We start from the raw sequence: 23,068 nt of genomic DNA on the forward strand, positions 1-23,068 counted from the left end.
CACACGCACGCCAAACCCCACTTTCCTCCACTTGTCTCGTAACGCCCCCCACCGCCTCTGCACGCGACGATACCTGTGTAAGTCAAGTATCAGAATTCCGCTTGGCATTCTGTGATTGCACTCCTCGGCTGTGGCCCTGTGAGGGCAGCTCGAGCGTTTCAATCTACTGTGTGCTCTAATGAATGAATGGTTCACGAATCGGGAGGACCCGCGCCGCTGCGCCGCTGCAAAGGCGGACATGTAATACCGTAGACGACCTGGACAGCGATAGCGTATACATGTCTTCACTACTAAACCCACCAAAAGTGTAACGGGCCTCGACTGGCGCTCGGCAGAAAGTCGTTCCGACTCATGAGGAGACACTGGCGTGTGTGATTCGCTACTCGGGCAGCGGGCAAGCGTGGTGCGAGCTGCGGTCAATAACTCTCGCCGCCACTAAACTGGCAGGTTCTACCTTTCGTTTTTGAACGTATGGGCGCCGTTGCAAATCGGAATTAACAAGAACGTCTTGACATCTTTACAAAAAAACTGGACAAATACGCGAGATGATAAAACGCAGCGCTCTCATACAGCGAATACGCGCTCCGCGCACCCCTCCTGCAAATGGAACCCTCGCACAACCAAAATCATCTTCGCGAAAGCGACAGATGCTGGCCCTTCGTCTCTTACGGTAGAATCAGTTTAGGGTTTAGGGGTTAGGGCGCCATCCGCCGCCGGCGCAAGCGATCGCGCACGCATAGTAATGAAACACCCAATCCAGCAACCCGTCAGGTGAGAATGCGAAGAAATCGAGGATGAGCTGCGGCTTTCGGCTCTCTTTTGCATTCGATTCTGAGTGCGAGCGCGGCGAGATGTGGCGTCCGTTTAGCCCAGCAGCGAAGGATAGAGGAAGGCGATGACGAAGACCCAGATTGCCAGCAGGACAACCGCAGCGACCCGCACCTGATATACACATACAAGACAGACATTCACGTCGGGTTCTGTCGCATCCGTTACGCCGCCAAACACCGAAACCGACGACACGGCTAAAATACACACTACGTATCTTCAGGGATGAAGCGAAACCCTAGATGACAGTGCCCCGCGGCGAGACACGCCTCGACAGCTGTGAAATTCATACCCAGTACCACAGCGGCCGGTAGTCGAGCCGCAGTCCAGCCGACCCAAGCACGTCTTCCCATTTCCGTCCTTCCTGGGGAGTCGTTAGTCGCGGATCGCGATTGGGCGAATCTCTGCCCAGACCGACCTGCAGGCACGCAGTTTTTCAAACACACACTAGATACCATTATACTTGATGCACTTAACATGAAGGTTATGAATAGCACACGAGCACCCGCGCCACACAGCAGCACATCCATTCCCGCCTCTCGACACTGGCAACACCGACACATCATTCTCGTGACCCGTAGGCGTATCACTGATTCACAGTTAGAGAACTTCAGGCGAGTAATGCGCGAGGCAGGGGCGGCTGGCAACAAACTGGACTGGCCAGGCTCAGTTCCGTAGCAAGAGGGTTCCCAAGATTTTCTAGCCGTTTCTCCTCGGTGCCCCGCAGCTCAGCCCTTCAAAGCGGAGACGCGTCCTCGCCGCCACGCAGAAAATCAGAGACAGGAGACGTGGAAAAGGGCTGCAGGCCCGAAACAGCAACCAGCCCCCCGCTAGCAGCTGGCAATGACACGCACAGCACCGGCCGAATCCGCGCCGCACACGCCCAGCTACCGCGTAGTCGCACGGTCGACTGGAACGAAACAGCGGACGCTAAGGCATGCGCAGCGCAAAGTGAGACCTACAGTTTTGCTCGTCGCCTCTGACTGCGACATGAACTGCAGAGTGGCTTGGACATAACCGAACGTCTCGATGTCTGCGCCTTCTCGAGAACGGTTGATCAACCGCAGCTCCGCATCCACTTCCATGTTGTTCAGTGTAGTTGCCACGCGTTCCAAATACCGCCGCAATTCCAAGTTCACCTGCAGCAGCATAGAAGCGACACGCACTGCTGCCCACGCTAGTGAATATCAGAGTAGCAAACGTCGACGAAGAAAAGAGCTCACGCTCACGGTTTCAACGACCGGCCAGAAAAAGCAATACAAGAAACATCTGCAGACCAGCATGAGAGGCCTAGCCAGGGGACTGCTCTGGATAGCAAAAAAGCGACACGAGGCCTCTGCGGCAAAGCTGCTGCCAGTCACGTGGCTCGTTCGCCACTTTACTTCGTAGAGAAACTCCCTCTTCACTCAAGCATTTTTCAGAGAAGACAGCACGCCGGCAATACTCGAACCCTCGTGGGCGCCTGCAAGTCCAATTACACTGAGAAGACCGCGGAAGGACTACTTTCAGGCCAAACTAAGATTAGGCAATACCGCCTGACCACCAGAGGACAGGTTCCCCTTCAAATGGAAACTACGCAACGAACCGTTTGAAGGAGACGCCGGTCTCCATGAGTGACCCGCGCATAACAGAACCTTACCTCGCCAATAAATGTCGCCTCGCCCATGTTCCGATTGTCGTAGGCGGCAATTTGAAGTACGCAGGTGCTAACGGGCATGGCTACCCGCGAATACACTACGCGCCAGTTGAAAATGGCGGATCCCGTTTTTGAGTAATAGTGGACATCGGTCTGCTGCACAGACGGCTGGGAGCCTCGGTAGCCTGTGCAGTCCAGCGTGCACCGGATCACCGCGTCAACGTAGTCCTTGCCCAGAATCTTGAAGGCCAAATTCCGCGCCCCCCAAACGATAATCCTGACAGTGAAGTAAAAGTTGCGACAACCAAGCAGGTATAGCACGCAAGAGTCGGACGAGCAGGCCACCGCTGGATCACAGCACTTCTGAGTTTCCCAAGCAAAGTGCGCACGACCGTGACCAGACACCCAAAAAGAGCGAAGGACGAAGCGCGCGCACGCCGTTCCCAGCTTGTACAGCAGCCAGCCCTTCGCGATTCAGATCTGCGCAGGTGACCAGAAAACAAGAGACCTTACAGCCCCTAGAGTACGCTGCACGCCGTGCTAAACACGAAAATCACCTGCAGTCGAAAGAAGCAAGGATGTCACGTTGACACTGAAGAAGGCGGGTGAGGGCTACACTCACCGTAGCAAAGCCGACCCACGCACTCGCCACGGCTACACAGCCTAATATCCGCCCACTCCTACCTTATTTCAACTTCTGTCGCTGCAGGACTCTGCAGATCGAATTTGGGTACCTCGCCAGCCTTCTGGAAGTCCAAGAGCTCGACCCACATCTCAACACTGCCTTTGAATGGCCCACCAGGCACCTGTCGCAGCGGGCGGTATTCCATCGGAACCTCATTTTTTGACATGAATTTTTGCCATTCTTTCGAGAACCACCTGAGCGAAATCGAACAGAAAGCACATGCCAAAAAAAGAGAACACATGGTCATACGGCAACTCCAAGCAAGAAGCAGAGCGGAACCGACCAGCCCCCCGTAATGCCTTCACCCACAGAAGATATTCGCCCACTTCAGCGCACAGGTCAAAACAGGCACGCAAGGAGGGTAGGGAGAGCGGGGGTGAGCAGACGCACTGGCACTGTCTCATCGCGTCGTGAGCGAATATCCGTACTGGCGCCTGCGCTGTAAACTGGAAAAAACCAAACTCGTGGACGATGCAGCAAACGTAATGCGTAGCAAATCCGAACAGGTCGGGTTTCCAGGTGCTGACTGTGACTCGAACCTGATTCGCATGCGCACATACCGTTCCTCCAGGTCAATGCAGGTGCTTCCGACATAGAGGTCTTTCAAGCCGCCCGTCATTCCCTCATGGGCCGACCACACTTGCAGCTCGAACTGGGAGTCATCGGGGAACATTACGTCTTTCTCCCAAACTGTGAAGAATTCAGGATTGTAGGTGTTCGACTTCGCTTCTGCCCGCAGTGTATCCTGCACCACCCCTCGCAGCGGCACAACCCTACGCTGGACCTGATGAACGGACTTCCCGCGACGAGCACGCTAGACCAGAGCGAACCTCAGGACCCACACAGCGGCAATTTCTGCCATACGGCAGTCCACCTGGTCACAAACTCTCGCCAGTGCCCTTGCTGGAACCTTTCAGGCGAACCTCTATCTGCATTACGGCGTCCGCGCGAACTACAACGTGGCCCAAAGCAGGCTCCCGCGACGGACATAAGCACGTGGAGCTAGAACACGCAAAGCCTCCACAGGAGGGCTGTGACTCGACTGGGCTACACCGCCTACAAAGGCTTTTGAACTGAATGGCGTGTTGCTTCGGCAACTCTCACCGTCTTGTCTCCCAAGTTGAAGATCAGATACGGATTCGGAGCCACACGCTGGTCCCCCAAATTCAAGCTGATGGCCCGAATCACGTAGACCCGGATCTTCACCAATTTGGGGTACGCCTCCTCGCCTCGTAGGTTTCGCCGCATTTTCCGTTCATTCGTCGTCCATTCCACAGCCTCTTGGTCAACGTGTGGATTCGGCTGGTCTGCAGGCAAAGCCGCGGAGGCGTTACACCAGTAGAGTTGAACGTTTATAACAAGAAGGGGTCGCCCTTGTAGCAACTTCGGCGTACTCGCCATCAGGATCGAACTCAGTGCCGCAGTAAAAGCACAAGCTCCGCCGCCCAGGAAAAGCGACCCCGGACTCTACAAAATATCTTCAGCGGTTGACCTGATCCGAAGGAACGGTGAGGCTCTGGGCGCGATACAATGCGGAATCAAGAGCTTAATTAGGGCTAGGGCCCCTCCGCTGCTCTTCATTTTTGAATAATACCCCAACAAAGTGGAAGCGTGGGAACAGAGTCTTCTTACCGCGATGAGTTATATTGACAAAAAATTTCACGTAGCCAGTGATGTCCACGTCGCCCATAACAGCCTTCTTCAAGCCATCAGCTGGATATATAATATCGTCGAGGAACTGTTCCAGAGTCGAATCTACGGAAGGCCTGGCGTACTGTTCCTTTGTTTTCCTGTCTGCTGCCCGCTTCCCTTCCGCAAACAAAACAAACCTGTGAAACACCACACACCACCACAAACAGTGACAGGTCATGTATGCATGATACATTAACCGAACGTCCGTATGAGTCTCCTCGCTACCTCCAAGAATGAAAGACGACACATCACCCTCCCGTGTAGGACCTATATCACCGCCGCCGTTGTCCCTGGTGCCCTGATTTCACAAACTTTCGAGCCTAAGCCTAGGCGGCCTGCGCAGCACCCCTCGCCACAGAGGGTCCAGCAAAGGCGAAAAAGCGACCTTAAACTTGGCAAGTGAAACAGTTGGGATAACCGGCAGCGTAGCTATCCGCCCCTCAGAGTAGCTGCCAGCTTCTGCAAAACACCTCGCACCCCCCCCCCCCCCCCACGCCTGCAGCGAGCGATGACATCCGTCACCCGGCAGCACAACCACACCGGTGATAGCTCAGTTGGTAGAGCGGCAGACTGTAGAGGTCGCAGAAATCTGTTGGTCCCTGGTTCGATTCCGGGTCACCGGACTGTATTCTCGCACGACACGTTGCTCATGAGCAACACAACGATAGCTTGGGAGTCGTGAGGAAGCTCAGCGGCGCTAATGGATAAGGCAGATCTTCACTGATGCTCCTATCAGTCCCCAGGCCCGCCCAAAGACCTCAAGAACCATCCTTCAGGACCGCTGGCGTCTCGATCTCAAACCGTAGACGCAAGATGATATCGGCGGCTTCGCGAGAGCAACGGCCGCCGTCGGCTTCCCACCGGAAGGTTCTTCAGTCACACGGATCCCCACGTCATACAGCCAGTAAGAGTCGTTTTAATGTTACATCAAATACATAGTATTCACCGAGTAATGAAGGTACTAAATATGGTATTGGAGAAAGCAGATTAGTAATGACTGTAACACCCCCAGAAACTCATCTGTCCCCAAACATAGGATTTCGGTCTCCCACGAAAGGCACCGGTGATAGCTCAGTTGGTAGAGCGGCAGACTGTAGAAGTCGCAGACATCTGTTGGTCTGCGGTTCGATTTCGGGTCACCGGACGTTGCATGCTTTTCTCTAACCAAAGGCGAGAGGACGATAACTGAAACTTACTTGGCGGGGATGTATACGTTGAGGGTAAACATGTTGGAGAAAATCACGTCATAGCGGACGCCGGGTACCGCGTAGCTCAGCACGAGAACCTTCGGCAGCCCAGTGGGAAGGAGCCAGGACTCTGCAAAGGTTTTGTTGTCTGGGTCATACGCTGCAAATCTCGCCATGGCCCGAGCCTGCTCCTTGAAGGCGTCGGCAGTCTCGCGGTCGGCAGTGCTCAGGGCCTCCAAACCAATTTGGCCGCCCCATCGGCTTTTGTCCTTTCCGTGCACACCGCGCATTAAGCCGCCTTGTAATTCAGGTAATGACAGTGACAAAGCAGCGTCCAGAATCAAGAATAGATTCCAGAGATATCTAGTGGATAATTTAATAGACATACAATCACGCACAAGGCCGTCCGCAGGAGCGCGCATCCCCTTTTGTCGATGACTAGCAGGCTGAGAACGCCACAAACAAGCGAGCCGTCCCTGGAGAGAACAGAATCATACGCAACAAACCGGCACAACGGGGCATCTTTCGACTTACCCAGGTGCTTTAGATCCACGGTATCCGTAAAATCATTCAGAGGAGCGACTGCCTCCATGGCGCTTTGCTGGTCAAGGACCCAGGGCATCAGAGGGACGAGAGACATCGAAAACTCCCCTATGAAGTACTTCGGCTTCTGCTTCCTGTCGTACACCTGCGCGACCACACACAACAAAGACATGCGCGCTGGCACAACACCGGAGATCACGGTCACGCTTTCTGGAGACAGACTGAAACATGCCGAAGCCGTCTAGTGACTACAATGCCACCCACTGGGGAGGCAAAAAACAACGGCGTTCTCTTGCCCCATGCAGAAGTCAGTACGGGAACACGAACGCGACACGCTTGAACGCGCAGGCTCCAACAAAATACAGGCCGAAGAGAACAGGAGTGACACTGCCGCTGATTACTCCGTGAAGCGACACCGCGCGCACAGGCAAGCAGACAGGCTCGGCGGGGGAGCTGTCACGGCTCTTGACCACTTAGAACAGAACTACAAACAAGAAAAGACGGGCTGGAATCTGCCGAGCCCCAGCAATTCCCGCTCAACCTCACCTGCACAACCAAGCGAGGATCGAAAACGGGGTCCACTGGCACGTCGATATCCATCTCAGCCACCTTAAAAATATCCGTGTTTGCTGCCTTCGTCACAGTCGACCACTGCTTGTTCACGATCTGAACACACATTGCTCCAGAGAAGAAACCGCTGTTCCGATTTGCATGTATCGATATGCCAGGAAAAATTCCTGTAACTCGTCACGCGCCACTTTATACGCCGTGAGACGGGCACAGACGCACAGCAAAGATCCATTCCCAACCCGCGCCACCACGCCTTGCGGGTACCGGTTGTTCCACGGCGTTCGAATCGGGGCACAGTCTCTCAACATATTTGCATGCACCTGCGCAAAAGCTGGCGACCACGCTAACTGAACCGTATCGTAAGCTCTAAGAAGTCGTGAATGCAGCATCGCCGACAAATTCTGCTAGCATGCTTCTCGCAGCATCCGAAAGCGTACCGTTGGATCCTCGCGCAGATTCCGTTCGTAACGGAGAACTGCTTGATTTGTATCGCGGCCGGCAGAAGCAAAAGAGGAAATGGTAACCAGGACCAGAGGCGCCCGTATGCGCCGCAAGTTCGTCCCTTTCTTGTCCTTTCTGCGGATCGCTGGGTAGTCCAGCCGCTTTGCTGCAGCACATGCGAAGGCAATATTAGGCGTTTGGGACGAGGTGATCAATATAATGAAGATTGACATACTTGCCTACCTGGTGCCAAGCGTCGAACTGTCTCAGAAGACACCACTGGGACTAGTGAGGACGGGCAGCAACGCCAGGTATCAGAGTAACTGGATTCCTCGTGCGGCACTGCCCCTACCAGCGACCATGGCGGCATCGGTACCCCTCGCGGAGTGTTGCTCCTCCGAGGCCACTCGTTCTCTGGGTCTGGGGCTTGACGCAGAATCGACATGTACTCGACGTGCACTACATCTTACGAGTGCCAACGCGATGACGCGCACGCGTGTTTGAAAGACTCCTACCTCTGTATGTCATATACATGCTCCGCAGGCCCAGACAGGAGAACGACAGTCGGCACATGTTCACCACCGGGCGCATAGGGAAAGCAGGAATCATATCGGCGTCCCGCTTCCGGATGAGCTCCAGCATCAGCAAAACGTCGCCTAGATGCTTGTTCGCGTACTTGCCTCCGCGCAGCTTGATCCACCTCGGCTCTGCCACCGTCGGAGCTTCTCCAGCCTGAACAGAGGATAGCACCCCTACGAGAAATGGGTGCATCTCTGCTGCCGCCTTCGCCTCCCCCAACTCCTACCACCGGCCCATGAGGAGTGATGAGGAGACCGCCTTCTTCGGCGCGCCGGCAGGGCACAGGGACGGCACGCGACGCTTGCACGTGATGCACATTGCCATATGTATAGAATATGTATAGAATATGTATATATATATATATCTATGAGTAGAGGCACCTGACCAGCTGCGCACCTTTAGTCGCCCTCGAAGTCGGTCGTAGCGGCAGGTCGCGCGACTTAGGAACTGGGTACCCCACGAGCGCCGCTCGTAGAGCGTGACCGTAATGGGTGCTACAGTGGGCAAGCGCGTGATGGGGTCCGTCTGCAAGCGGATAGACAAACAGGCAAGACGCAGCCTCGAATCCTTGATTCAAAGTTCCTAGCGTCCACGATGGAACGCGCCTCCATAGCGATGTTCCCAGCTTTGCATCCAAGGCAACACGCTGCGATGCGGCCCGCCCTCTGGTCTAGGCTCACGTAGACGACAACGCCGCAATATGGCGTATAGAAAAAGCGAACACCCTTAGGCATTCGCGCGTTCTGGTGGTCACATTCTGTTTAGAAACACGAGCCACAGAAAAACGCGTGTCTTACCATCATCGTGATGTCGAGAAGGAGGCAGTCCATGAAAACAGGGCAGGACGTCTGCTCACAGACATCGGTCTCCCGTGCGTTCCCCGCACAGGCCACCTGAGCCACACACGAAGACGTCGCTGCACACCGAGCCAGCTTGGCAGTGGTGGTCTTGGGACAGCGTAGCCTGCAGAAAGGACTCGTTTGGCGGCGCTCACTCCAGAAACCGAGTCAGTGCTGGCCCCTTCTCCCCTCGATTGTCGTTCCCGACGCCCGTCCCGTAGACTCCCCGTGTTAGGTCGCAGACTCAAGCAAGCCGCCGACCATCCGGCCTCGCGCCTCGCGTGAAGGTACGCTGACGGCGCACCAGTACACGGAAAGGCGACAGAGAGGGAGACAGGGTCAGCCCTCCACGCACTCCTTCGATCTGGGCTGCGCGACAGAGCGGAGAGAGGCGTCGAAACACGCACAGTATGATCGCAGCTAGCCTGAATGCCAATTGCCAGTACGGTCTGCATCTTTGACGCCCAAGAGAAGGTCGCCGCTTCGACTCACCTGGACGAACGGATTCGGCAGTGCTCCACTCGGAGACAAGAGATTCCGAGCGGCGTACACATATGCCCGCAGCTGGTACTCCACTGCGCTCACGTGCTTCCGCCTGCAAACAGAAAACACAGACATGAAAAGAAAGTCGGAGTCTTGACGTCAGAATGCTCGCCCCTCGATCTCCATGCCGACAGATGTTACTGACGAAGAAAGGTGCAGGCCACGCGGGACGAACTCATTGTGCAGGCGTCCCCCCGCAGCTAAGGAAGCTCACTGCGGACACGAAGATGGACGCTGTAGAACGGAGGCGGAGACGGAAGCATAATCGGAAACGACTCACGCACACATCCGTGTTACAGCACCTGCTTGAGAACGCATCAAGCCTGTTCGCGTCATTTCATCCGCTGCACCACGCCCGCGACCTGGGCGGTCTACACGCCACACAGACGCCCCGCTAACGATATCTGCCCGCAGCTCACTTGGCACGAGCAATAGCTTCGACCTTGGACTTCTCGATACACATGAGAATAGCCGGAGGAGGCTTCATACTTTCGAAAGGCGGCGTGAAAAAAAGCGGAACCCATATGGGCGCGCGGGGGTTGTTTTGCACATGCAAAGGCAACTTCGACATCCTGCAGCAGGCAGCAACGGAACACAAGAGACAGCCTGCTTCGTCCGAAGCCGATCGCAAACAGGCGAGAAGGACTTTCTTGGAGGCACTCGCCTCGCCTAGCAAGGGCGCCGAGAATGGAGCGGCGTCCACGCAAATGCATCTTGCCCTCAGAGACAACGTAGCCGGCAGAGGAAACTGGCTGAGTGCGCGAACGATGATGAACAATCGGAAACGTCTCTCGGTCTCAGGCGCCGCTGCCAGGCATCTTCCAGAAGCTCCCACCCCCTGCGGATTTTAGGAAAAGTGCGTTCATTATGACAGCCATGTCGACCAAGAGGACGCGAGTCGTTGCGTGATCGCGTTCTGTGTTTTAGCCATACTTGAGTCTCTGGAAGGCGATGCGCGTATCGCCCAGGAAACCTTTGGTGGCGCCGCGGGCATGTAGACTGATGATAACGTCCCACTGCTGTTTTGTATCTTCTGGCGCCTGCACATAGCAAACAACGCCATTAACTCACAATTCTCTAACAACGCCGGACCCCGATGCCCTGGTCTGGCGCCGCTCTCGCACGCTTCCTCCGCCTTCAATGCACAGCAGTCGAGGTGAGCTTCCTCCGAAGCCTAAATATTGAAATCCCATTTCGCCTTACGACCAGGCGCAGTTCTTCGACTCTTCCTTCAGTATGCTCGAAAGGAAAGCGGTCTTCTCCGCCTGGCTGCTCCCCTAACAGGTAGTTGGCAACCCCTAGGGCTCCTTCAAGGGCGCGACTGACTGCTGCAGGCGCCGCTCCCGCCCTCTGCGCTGCCCTGGTTTCCAGTCCTGACTCACAGCAGAGATCGTGTCCACGCATTCGCCTCAGTTGCAGGGAAGCAGGCGAATCTGCCTGTGCACTGCTCCTGTCCTCGGCGCTTCGGACGCAGCAAGAGGCTGTCTGCCACATCCGCGCACCCGCGAGGCGATATGCAGTAGCAGCTGCACGCGTACGTGTTTCAACGCGTCTAGCAGAGACTGACGACACTGTCACGCGACGATGCTTCTCACGCTCAAAAAAGGAGGGTTCTGCACGCCGAGAAAACTTACCGGTCACCCACTTGGTACGAGCCTTGGCGGGACCGCACCAGACCTCCACAGACACCTTCTCTCCTGGCGCGCCTTGTACCTGTGAGAAGTCCAGCCCAGATGCAATTACGGATTACGTCAGCTACGTAGACTCGTCCCTTGTGCGAAGCCCGACGCCCCCACTCCCTTCCACAGTCAGCGCACGGCGGCCGTGTCACTCCGTTACCATCTCACATGAAGAATCCCAAAAACGAAATCAGCTGCAGGTCCGCTGGAAGAGCGCGATGGCGAATAGGAAGGTTCGTGACAATAACGATGAGGCCTGAGGCAGAGCTCTTCGGGCGTGCACCGCATACCTCGTAGACGTCCGCAAGAATAGCAAGGGGAATCACAGGAGGAGTTTCATATGGGCGCGCTGCAACGGTGTGGGCAGGCATGAGATCATCTTCCTTCGACAGACGCTCGGCTCGGGCGCTCAACAGAAGTCGACCGAGATAGCAATTTGCAACGAGCCGCCCGCCCTGGCCTGCCACCTGCGTCGCCTGCGCGACTTCTCCCTCATCGAAGCCGTAGAGGTTGAACCACCTTGCAAACAGCACAGCGCCACGACACACGCCACATACTCAGCTAATCCCACACGGCCTCTTTTCAAAAGCAGCGACTGGGCGCCGCCACATCGCTAGATGGTGCACCAAGAGGACGAGGGCGAGTGCATAATCGACGAAGGAATCGTTGATGCCGAGCCCAGACCGGGTAACGCGACAGTAGTGGTGTCCACAGACGCGCTGACCAGCGTGCAGCTGCGATTTAACGCTGAAAAGCGACGACAGTCAATCAGCCTTTTCGGATTCTATCGCCGCCACGAGAATCACGTGGCTACGGCGAGGAGAGAACGCTCGGAGCCGAAGAGACGTGACAACCCCGAATTTCTAGACCCGGGAGCGAGGCCAGCCTCCCAGGGCTAGCGGCACATCTCATGACCAAGAATCGGTACCAAACGAAAAAAAGGGGAAATATCGTCATCCGCATTGAAGACGTATTGCGGTACAACTTACCTTGGGAGCATTTGGCGCGTGCGCAACTCCGAGAAAGAGATCCTTCCCTACAGCGAACACAGCATCGAGCATACACCGCGTTCAATGAGGCCAAGTAGAAAGCGAGGTGTCACAAGGTACAGCGCTCATCCGCATTACCGCAAAAGGTATATTTCTGTCAGCTGCCCAACGGTGCGACCGAAGTGGCCATGACTGAGGCGATCCAATGGCGACGGTCCTCCACAGCAGACGTGTGCAAGTTTCGACTTCTATCGAAAAGCGAAAGAAACATTCATGACCGCTTTTCCGTCGACTGCACTTACCACAGCTATGAGCTCGTCGGCACCCATGAAGTTCCAGTCCCAGACCTTGACGAGAATCGCGTCTTCAGGAAGCGGCGTCACTACTGGCATGCGAAAGCATTCATTGAAGGTGTGGGCGCAGCAGGACCGCGCTTGAGTCTGGTGAACAATAGAACAAAAAGACAGACGGGAGGAGCGGATATTTGTTCTTTTTTGACGGCGAGGAGCGGCAAGGCCGGCTGTCAGATGCTAGCCACAACTTTCGATAGACGCAGTTGCTCGCCATGGAAAGGCTTCAACGCTACGATTTCAGAGTAGGGACTGGATTGCTTTCCCACTAGCGTGCTCGCTAATAAGAGACTCACGCGAGACGTCATGTATCCTTGAGACGACCCTCACGCACACAGGGGCCGTCTCATATTTCCTTCGCACGCGGACTACTACCTACCGACTTCAGTTTACTCCCCGCGAATTCGCATGTTACAAAGGGGTCGCGTGTGCCTGCAAGAGCGCAGCAGCCGAAGCTCCCAACGCGTTGATAGCTCGCGCGCTGTCACACGACGCGCGACCATATCTGACAGGGGTCGATCCCTATCAGAAACGAGTTCCCGTTAAAACCATGCAGATATCGTCAACCGTGTTGGCAGCGATATAGCGCCGTTGACAAAAGTGAGAGCATGAAACCCTGAGCTCCACCAGAAAAGCCTAACGACCATCAATGCGGATGAGAGATTAACGCCGGCGAAGAAACACGTGCGCGGCAAACCGCAGAGATCCACGAAACGACCTAGTCTCCCTCAAAAGCACGGCTGCGAAAAGCAGCTGCTCTATGCTACACAGCAGCTCGTAATCACTTGACCGACAGACGGAGGTGTGCATAGCGATGAGATACGGATAGGAGAGAGTACGCAGAAACAAGCTAGCTGCCCACTACAGCTGTAGGAGAGGCTTTATTCGGACCTTTGCTGCCCGGGTGAAGATCTTCGACTCGGTATGCTGTAATGTAGACGTGGAATAGTCGCGATCCAGCCTCCCTCGTCAAGACCTCTGAAAAAATAAGAACCAGGCGTCCCACAGGGAATCACAATGCGTGCGCCTTCCGGCTGGCAACGCCTCCCAGCGACAACAAGACAGCCTAAGGTCACCTCCTCGTCATCAAAAGGCCTCTATCCTAGCACACAACAGCTGCGCACTAGCTGCCTGCGACGGCGACGGGGGCACATCTGCGTCGACCCTCACGCTCTCTTTGGAGCGGCGAAGACATGCCTCGTCCCTGAGCACGAGTTCATGGCTACGAAGAGAGTTCCAGCTCACAGAGCGCGCCCCGGTGAGCAGGGAGCATCTTCACAACCTTTGACTAGTAAGCCGGCAACAGAGTTTCTGTCTCAGCGTCAGATCCCCAGGTCCCACTCTGTCTGCCCACCAAACAAAGCTGCCCTGGTCCTAACTGCTCGCGCCGAGAAACAACCTCCCACCGTAATCGGTTCTTACGATTCGTGTCGATGACTGCCTTGCGAAGGTCATCGTAGTCCTTGTCTTCATCTTCCTCAACGATCTCCTCCTCGCCCGGGCTAGGCGGCGCTTCTCCAGGAGCACACGCGAAGATCGTGACGCGCAAACTACCCTGAAAAGAGGCGCACAAAAGGTGAAACCGCATATCAGTACAAGTGATACGGTCATACCTCAGCACCAGGAATCAACAGCCAAGGCAGCCCTAACCGTCTACGGTTACGGCACGCAGCTCCCGCCCAAGACCATAGAAATGCCAACCTCCGGAATGGTGACGCCACCACCTCAAGAGCTGCGTCACACGATCCACCGTAAAATCATCTAAACATTTAATTTCTAGAATCCACGAGAACGCGGCTGCGGGGTGCCTCATAATGTGGTATTCCCCGGGATGGCGAGCAGAAATCAATGCTTTTCCAAGACGCGTTGATCCACGCATCGATCACGTGGCCGTGAGCTAGGTCTCAAGACGGCTTGAGGCTTTTTCCTGTGGAGGCATCACTTTGTATGCGGAGACGCACCCCAGAGACAGCCGCCCATCCCAATGGCAGTGAAGACCCCGTCATTTCCACCAGCGGCGCTGGAGCGACAACCAGCCGATCACGCCCAGGGCACAGCCACATCGGGTAGTGGCCCCCATCGCTACAAATGATCGTCACATAGGACGACTTAAACGCGACTTTGAGTCGCAGCCTTACATGGACCTCAGTGTCTTCAGGATGCTGGAGCGGCAGCGCCTTGCGAATCTGGTGTGTTTTCCGCAACTGAATCAGCCGAAGCTGTACGGACACCACGCCCAGCAGCGTGTTTCTCCAGAAGGCATTCGCAGCCTGCACCTCGAACGTGATATAGGCGGCCTCCCACTCCTGAAAGCAAGCACGGGTTAGATCCATTTTTGACACGAGGCGGGTGTCGCGAACAGTCATAACTTCGATCACGGTTTTCATGCACAGATACAGACAACACAGCGAAGTCAGCAAGTCACCTTCGTTGGATTACGCATCTGCCTGCCGTGTTGCGAGGCACACACACACGATAATCACACGCAGGGCTCCTCCATCGTTATCGGAGATGTGCACGTCATGATGCACTTTCCAGCAAAAAAGGGGATCACGAACTAAGGCAGCCAAGGCCAGGACAGATGCCGAAAACACTGACTTCGGCCGGCGGCGCAAGTCCCTCGGACTGCATACATGTGCCGCCTGTTGCTTTGCGTGACTGGATTTCACACCACACAATGTACATCACGGCACGATCGCCTGTGTCAAGCCAACCCGGTATACTACTCTATGGTCCTCACGCAGCATACAGCTCCGTATAGGAAAACCTTTAAACTGCGCAGGGGAACTACCGCGCTATATCCGAGATTTACGCTTGCTCTCACCTCATCCGTAAGGCACAAATCTGTCCATGCGTGGGATTCATCCCAGGACACCACATTCGATTTGGCATATTTCACCTCTGTCCGATACTCATGTCCGCAGCACCGGACGACGACCAGTGGATCAACAGGTTGGCCCTTGTCCGTGATGAGACTCTGAGCCTCATGCACGGTGAATCCAACGGAGTAAATTTTAGTTTTACCCATTGTGAAGAAGCCGAGGCTCTTGAGCAAAACAGCGAGCCAAATGCTTTTGTACTGTTTTATGTCCTTTCGAGGCCTTTAGCAGCGGAAGCCATACGCGAAGACAGTGCCCGTACTACTAGTGCCACGGCCACCACCCGCACGGGGTTCGGCAGTCGGGAACGGTGCCACATTTGACGATGAGTCGGGCTCTAGATAGTCACTCAAGAAGCCCCATGTTCATGCAGACAAGAAGGGCAGAGGTCACCTAGTAGGGATATGAATGCCGACTGGCGGACTACGACATCATCCTTGGAGTTCTATGCATCATTGGTTTCTCTGATTAGCCGTGGCTGGGGCTGCAACGATGAATCCGCGGAGATACGGGGACAAAACATGTGAATATGCGCTAAAGCGAACACTCACGCGCCGATTCATCCAGTACATTAAAGGACAAACGAGGTACGATGGAAAGAGTCGGTCGTACTTCAAGAAAAACGAACACTCCATGCACGAGACAAATTCAGCCAGTCCATGCTGGCTAGGCAGCATGCAAGCAGAGGCCAACTCCGAATTCATACGACACCATCCCGCCACCCAAGTGACTACCCACCAAGGCTGAAAGGAAAGAAAAAAAAGCAGCAGATACAAGAGCTTCAGGTGCCTTGAGGGCTAAAAATTTGCATCGAACAAAAATGCGAGGAGGAGGAGTACAGCTCGAAACCAGATCACCCGCCCAGACAAAACGTGGTCACTGCATGCGCGCTACGGTGGCACGACGAGGTTTTCAGATCAAAAGGGAACTGAGAATTTCAGAGAGCTGGGATAGCACATGTCGAGCTACCTCGCAGCCTTTCACGGTTAGAATAGTCTAAGAGTTTTAGTGCCAAACTCAGTGATGTAAATTTTCCTCGCTGCCTTGCGGTGCTCGGGGCTGTACACCGTGCTGGGCCCAGACTTGCCTCGCCAGACGGAAGCCCCGCGCCAGGGGCCGACGGGTACCTTAAATAGGAACACTATGGAGAAAATGAGTGCTGCAGGTCCCTTCAGCTTTGAGCAGCTCCCTTTATGGAGATGCAGAGGAACATGTCACCATGAGTCCCTGTCGGATCCACCGGCCATGATCATAGTAGCAGCCGTGGTCTTCATCATCGAATTGCCACGAGCAGCACCGCGGAAGCCTAAATTGCCATGCAGTGGTCATCTTGGTATGAAGATTTTTCTCGCCATGTGGTTTGTATCTCGAGCGAAGGCGTTACCAAAAGTGCTTGTTCCTCATCAGTCTCTGCCCCCAGCGGTGCACCCCGGATACTGGCCCCTTCATACGGCCTGCTATCGATGCTGTCAGGGCGATACCTCCCCGGTGTGCATGGCCTCAGATAAATACCTCCTCTCTGTGGCAACATTGTGGCTTGAAGCTATACGTCGAGGCAATGCTTTCCACCGGATCCGCGAGCACAAACTCGGAGAACGTCGCTGTTCATCCTCCGCTCCTATCGAGCCCTTTCTTAGATACTGACGGACGACACTAGCGAGACGAGACGCCGCAACACGTGAATGGCCAGCCACTTCAGCATATCTTGCCTCTTCTGTTGCGGAGCAGACCGTGATACAGACGAGCATGGCTGGCGCCCGAAGCGTGATAGGCGTGCCAAACTTAAACAGTCTTCAGTTGCGATACCTTGTTCGATTTTGACGACACTTCGAACAGCAACGTATTTCTCCACGGCTTAGCGGATGCATATGCGAACGATACCACACATCGTTTCCGGTTCAATCCCGCCTGCCGTCCAAATAAGCGCACAGCACAGCAGTCGAAGCCCCTTTACAAGCAACCGGCTTACGGGAGCGGGCAAAAACATACTACGTCGACGAGAGGCGCCTGAATAAAGCCATTGCCAGCAACTATATTTCGCCATGGTAGCAGTTACGGGCTCCTCTTGCCCGAACGTCAACTTCACTCATCGTAGGCCACACACAATCTCGCTCACTTCCCACAGTTCCTTCTGCTTCTCTAGATCGTGGGCAAGGTAGTCTACCCAGTTCGCTTTTCCATCCTTGTAGTATGCTCCGGGCTCAAGCTCTTCTTTGTCACTGACACAGAGCAACAGCTGGGTGGCAGCCCCCTGCCGAACAGTTTTCAGCACCAGAGGAGCAATCATTGAGTATACCGCCTCGAACACTGCGGTGTACCAGGTTATGCGCCCCTCTGAATAGCGGAGCATCAATCCTGTCCTCACGAGACCTGGATGAGCAGCGTACGCGGTGACACGACATTTTGGATCTTGAGCCAGCCGCCGCTGCAGTTCCTTCGTGAACCAGATGTTTGCCATCTTCGTGGTTCCATACATTATTTTGGAGTCGTAGTTTTTTTCGCTTATCGGCTCCCCCTGCAATTCTGCGAGCGGCCGCCCCATAGCTGCAGCCACTGCTTCAGCAGCTTGAGGCGATAATGCAGCGTCTAGCGGCCTGAACGTTGCGCTACGCGTCACATGGGCTGCTGAGCTGATAGTAATAATCCGTCCGTGTGCTGCCTTCACCGCAGGAAGTAAAAGATCGGTTAGCAAGAAAGGCCCTAGCTGATTTGTGACGAAATGCCTCTCAAAACCTGTATTCTTGTCCATGGTCAACTTGTCAGTGGACATCAGGCCGGCATTGTTCATCAGGATGTCGATTTTGCCGCGACTCTCGGAATGAGCCCACCCCGCGAAGCGCCGAACGGAGTCGAAATCGCAGAGATCCAGATAGAAGCCATGAATTTCTCCCGGGACAACCGGAGCTGCCTGGCCCTTGCGCTTCGCTCGTTCCTTGTTGCTGGCATGCTCTTGCGACACAATATCTGCAACTTTCTGCACATCCTCCACTCGCCGGCATCCGACCAGAACGTGTACACCCCACAGAGCCAGTTGACGGGTTGTCTCCATTCCGATGCCAGCATTGCCCCCGGTGACTACTGCAACTTTGTCCTTCATCCAGGTAGGTGGGCGCGATGGATCGGTGAAACGTCTCGGCAAGGCGTAGCCATGTGCCAGGTGGCGCACAGCTCTTTTCCACAGGTGCAGGAAGAGACAAATGCAAACGCATGTGATAACATGGGCAGAATACGGGCATACGGCAAACAAGGATTCAGGAAAGTGCTCGCCCCATAGATCAGGCAACGTGACAGTTAGCAGGTGCCACGGGTGAACACCTAAAAGGTATGGCAAGCTACATACGAAGGCGATGGAACTCATGAGAAATAGCAGGGCCTGAATACCAGGTTCCGTCACGAAGAACGACAGCTTCGCACATATCGACACTGGATCACTATAAACCCCATCGGCCCCCATCGATCCTCTCCCAGCAAGGAGATTCCCCATTGTGGAGGGCCTTCAAGTTAATTCTGCAAGCAAATAATTGCACAACACCACGTGCGGCAGTCTGGGAATCTACAACCAGTTACCCTGACACTCAGAGACAGGCCCCCATGGCGTAACTGCAGTCTTCAGGAGGGCCGGGAAAGCTGTAGTGGAACAACTTCTCTCGACTAATCCGCGAGGGATACGCGAAAACCTTAAACATTCCAAGACGCAACAGTACTTGAAGTGTCTTGGTGATTTTCAGGCATGCAGTGTGCACATTAGAGCTCTGCTGGAACCTTAAGGAATCGTTGTGATTTGCCCACCAAGAGTGGCCTCTTCATATAATTATACGACTTCCTCGTTGCTCCTAAAGGGGAACCTGCTCTCTGTACATGCGGGCTGCTAACGCGTGCCCATTCGAACATTCCAAAAGCCCTACTGTACGTGCTGGGGCCTTGAAATCCTCAAAGACTCTGCAAAAACGGTTCAAATGCATCCCAGCAATCGGTGCGTTCAGGAATACCTCGTGCGCCCCTTAACGCTTTGGGCTTGGAACCCACGACACCCAACGCTGTCGTACGTTAAAGAGAAAACAGAATCCGTGTGCCCTTGTCCATCGTATTCCACCCGAGACGACGGCTCCTCGTATCTGACTGTGCTGAAAACCATGCTGAAGATGGGGACTGACCGGGGTGTACGCCGTGTTTCTCCGATTACTTTCCTCTTTGAGGCGAGTGAATCTCTCGATGGCTGCAGAGGTCTCGGGCGGCCCTAGTTCTTAAAGAGACATGATGCTGGTCCTGCAACCATTGCATGTTTTCGTTGCGCTTTCTGTATACGTCTGTATCCACAGTGCCACACGTGCGACGCCATGGGAGGGGTTTGCAGCAAGCGTAAAGAGGACAGAAACATGCACCACTAACTATCTTGCAACACGCAGCATTGGTGTGTGCAGATGCACCGGTGCACTTCTGAGCCCCGGAAATAATGCATCTATTCACCGATTGGCTTCCATCGCTGTGCAATCATGCACCGCGATCATTCGATTAGGGCCTCTGAGTCAGCCGACGAGGGCTTGTCTAACCTTTTCTTGTCGCTGAGGGAAAGTCAATGCCAACCTCTTAGCGTCTTTATCAACGGGTTGTAAGGAGGGCTTTCGCCAGCGCTTGGCGGAACATGCAACTATCCTCCCTGACTGATTCTTCACGCCGTAGAGCGCAGGCGCATTCGAGCGTGGCCAGCTCTCCAGAAATATTCATCGTGCTTTGCATCCGGCGCGTTGCCACGCTCCGTGAACTGTCTCTCCCCTTCACTGCGGGATGCACACATGCGCCCTTCACAGAGTATTCGAGGGTGTATGCAACCCCCGTGACATTTTAAAATGGAATTTTTTATTTGCATGATGTAATGCCTAGAAGAATCGTGAAGCACATCCCGTAATCAGCACAACCACTACGTACCTCATCCGGTCACAGCACTGAGGCTTTAACTTTCCCGCATATCGCCAAATGTTACAACGCGCACACAGACCGGTCTTGCCGATTTATTGAATGATCTACGCCTTTCACTCCCCGTCAAGCTGTTCGGATGAGGTGTCGTCACCTGGGGCGTCTGTTTCAGAATGCTCATCACTTTGATGGGGTGGGCGACTTCCACCTTCCTGACGCCGATCACACTGCTCAATACATTTTTTCTCACACCGACGCACATTCATTTCAGCCTACGTGGGTTGTCTTTAAGGCTCATGCCGCCTAGGCTAGTGGGATATACAAGGTCAGCCTCTCCTTAGACATTTCTACTTTGTTTCTCAAAACATAAATAGGGCAGAAAAGTACGGGTATACGGATGCTTGCGGCGTGTTGAAATGCCAACGGTGGCCGTCAGTCCCACGGGGTGGAACCGACCGCGGCTTGTTCCAATGTTAGAGTTCACTACAGAAGGAGTATCACCGTGGCCAACTACGCCGCCCTCGCGGGCCTAGTCACGCGCCAAAACAGTTTTGTTCGAACAGAAATTGGCAACACTGTGCTAAGGGCCGATCGATCTGTCACCTTCGCTGTGTGCCTTCTCTGCTAGGGAAGTCAGTGATGAAGCCCGATTCGCAGGTTACGCCACTGCACCGAAGAATTCGCTGCATCACGAAAAAACCACTACGCGGGATGGAACAAGGGGCCGCAATGGTCACTTCCAGCAGAAATCGTGCGCGATCTCACATGCAGCCCGCAGCTGGCTTTGTGAGTGGTGTACAGTTATACGTTGCTGCCGTAACTTGTGCTCCAGAAGCGGAAATGTATGCGCGTGGCATGCTTTAATTGGCTGTCGGTTGAGGTGCTGTGTTCTGTAACACGCCTTTTCTGCTGATAACGGTTAATACCAAACTGGTATTCTACATCCAGATGCCAAGGTACTCCCGCGTGGTAGCGGTGATCTAATAATCGTAGATGCCTCCCAGATCTTCAGGGCGGCGAATAGTTCCAGGAGGAGTTTGATTGGCAATAGCCGAAGGGGTTCGCAACAGAATAAGACACAGCAGATGCGTGTGTAAATTCCAGCTGGCTGACTGGCGAGATCAGGACAGTCTCTGTTCGCCTATCTGTTCGGGGTAATCCCTTCTTCTGGAGCGTCAACGGCAGAGCCAGGTTCCGGTGCCATTGCATCCTTCCGCAGCGTGCGGGTACTCGACACACCGGCATAGATCCAAGCGAACGCAGAAAGGAGCACCAGTGTGGCAGAAGCTGCTACAGTATCCCAGTTCGGCTCGACATTAGCTGCAGCGTCCACAGCGGCTGTTACCATCGGCACACCAACTACGAAATGCAAATATGCCACGTTGAGATCCATAGTTGCGGACACAAACGTATATATACGTTTCGCTTGATCTTCTGCAGTGAAACCTTCCACTATATGAAGGCCAACAAGGACCGCCTCCGAGAGACAAAGGAGAACCAAAGCGTATGCTGGCCATATCAAGGTCGCCGTCAGAGCTGCGCGCCAACCATCAACACCACGGAAACTGTTATCGTCAAGTCGCCAGGGGGTTTCAGCCCGTAGACATCTATGGCGAAACGGGTAGAGATTCACTAGCTAGAGCGCTACAAGGCATAGCCGCCGCTCCAAGGAACCGCATAGAGTACTGCTAAGTTCCCTGCTCTCCGTGAATGTAACCTGCCTCCAACGTGGCGCTCCTTTAGAGAAGTTCAGAAGCACCACACATTTGCCGTGGACGTGGAAGAGGCGCTCAAACGTATGAACTCATCAAACGGGTGCAGCAAGGAATACAGTCAGCCACAACGACGACACCAGCTGAGACGACCGTCGAACTTAACACTTCACTCGGAGATTTAATGCCTACCTGCGAGCCAGCTCAGAAGCGCCGTGACAAAACGCTGGTTCAGCACTCTTGGCGATTCGCGCGCTGCCATTGGTTGATGCTGTTCAGAGGTGAGAGGGCTAGGACAGCCACGCTGCAACGCCGTACCGCTGAGAAAAACTCCTAGACGTGGATCAAGAGTGAACCAGCACCTTGTGCACGCACGATACTGCGCTATCTGCCTATGTGCAGCACATCTTCCGTGCCGTATTCTGGCTTCTCACTAAACATGAGCAACCAATATCCAAAAGGAGCTGGGTCTCATCAAGAGCTTTTCCTCGCGATGGACAGGCAATGGCATGCAGTGCCGCAGGAAGTGAATTTGTAACTATGCGTGGCACCGCCTGCCGCGGTCCTCGACCGCTTCGCTGTCAGCAAAACTTGCCTGCTTGACCAGGTAGTTCAAACACCGAGAACGATACAACAATCTCTCGGGGGCAATTACTAGCGGGTTTGCTTCGCGGGCTTCCCATGGCTTGAACCGAAAACACGTACAGACATCCGCATCCAGTCTTGCTTTGTATTACTCCGTGGCTTTCTCCGAACGTGAGGGGCCGACTGGGCTTAAAGGCTGTGTTGGCCCCACGCAGGTGCCTGCTTGTTGGGTGCGCAGCTGGAAGTCTCAGCATAATAGATTCATCTGTGACGGACACAGAGGGCATCTTTCATTTCTGCGAATACTGAGAAGTAAGGAGATCGACAAGTTTTTTCCCTTGTAGGTTCCGGGCTGGCAGCTCCTATGAACCGCGCGACTGCAGACATTTGCCCTGTTGGGCCTCTTCTGCTACAGCC

At 54.6% G+C, this 23,068-nt stretch overlaps 2 protein-coding genes and 2 non-coding genes across 4 annotated transcripts; 2 read left to right on the forward strand and 2 right to left on the reverse strand.

The window, feature by feature from the left end:
• Positions 1-864: 864 nt before the first annotated feature.
• On the reverse strand, positions 865-15,589 carry BESB_085270 (putative heat shock protein DNAJ pfj4; the record flags this gene model as incomplete). Its single annotated transcript, XM_029366877.1, has 28 exons — positions 865-942; positions 1,121-1,246; positions 1,791-1,967; positions 2,468-2,741; positions 3,149-3,343; positions 3,710-3,894; positions 4,254-4,456; positions 4,782-4,978; positions 6,038-6,326; positions 6,563-6,716; positions 7,118-7,237; positions 7,579-7,748; positions 8,098-8,314; positions 8,558-8,686; positions 8,959-9,054; positions 9,493-9,595; positions 9,963-10,115; positions 10,477-10,583; positions 10,747-10,916; positions 11,178-11,256; positions 11,513-11,741; positions 12,212-12,258; positions 12,514-12,651; positions 12,941-12,993; positions 13,453-13,539; positions 13,984-14,116; positions 14,700-14,867; positions 15,386-15,589. The coding sequence occupies 28 exons, from the start codon at positions 15,587-15,589 to the stop codon at positions 865-867; spliced, it is 4,281 nt and encodes a 1,426-aa protein (XP_029217337.1).
• On the forward strand, positions 5,381-5,464 carry BESB_085880. The gene has a single exon. It is a non-coding gene; the product is annotated as a tRNA-Tyr (tRNA).
• Positions 5,902-5,985, forward strand: BESB_085890. Its single transcript has one exon. It is a non-coding gene; the product is annotated as a tRNA-Tyr (tRNA).
• Positions 15,590-17,526: 1,937 nt separating the features above from the next.
• Positions 17,527-18,537, reverse strand: BESB_085280 (putative oxidoreductase; the record flags this gene model as incomplete). Its single annotated transcript, XM_029366878.1, has 1 exon — positions 17,527-18,537. One exon carries the CDS (start codon positions 18,535-18,537, stop codon positions 17,527-17,529), a length of 1,011 nt encoding a protein of 336 aa, XP_029217338.1.
• Positions 18,538-23,068: the final 4,531 nt, after the last annotated feature.

The sequence above is a fragment of the Besnoitia besnoiti genome, chromosome VIII, assembly GCF_002563875.1.
Source record: "Besnoitia besnoiti strain Bb-Ger1 chromosome VIII, whole genome shotgun sequence".
NCBI classification, from domain to species: domain Eukaryota; phylum Apicomplexa; class Conoidasida; order Eucoccidiorida; family Sarcocystidae; genus Besnoitia; species Besnoitia besnoiti.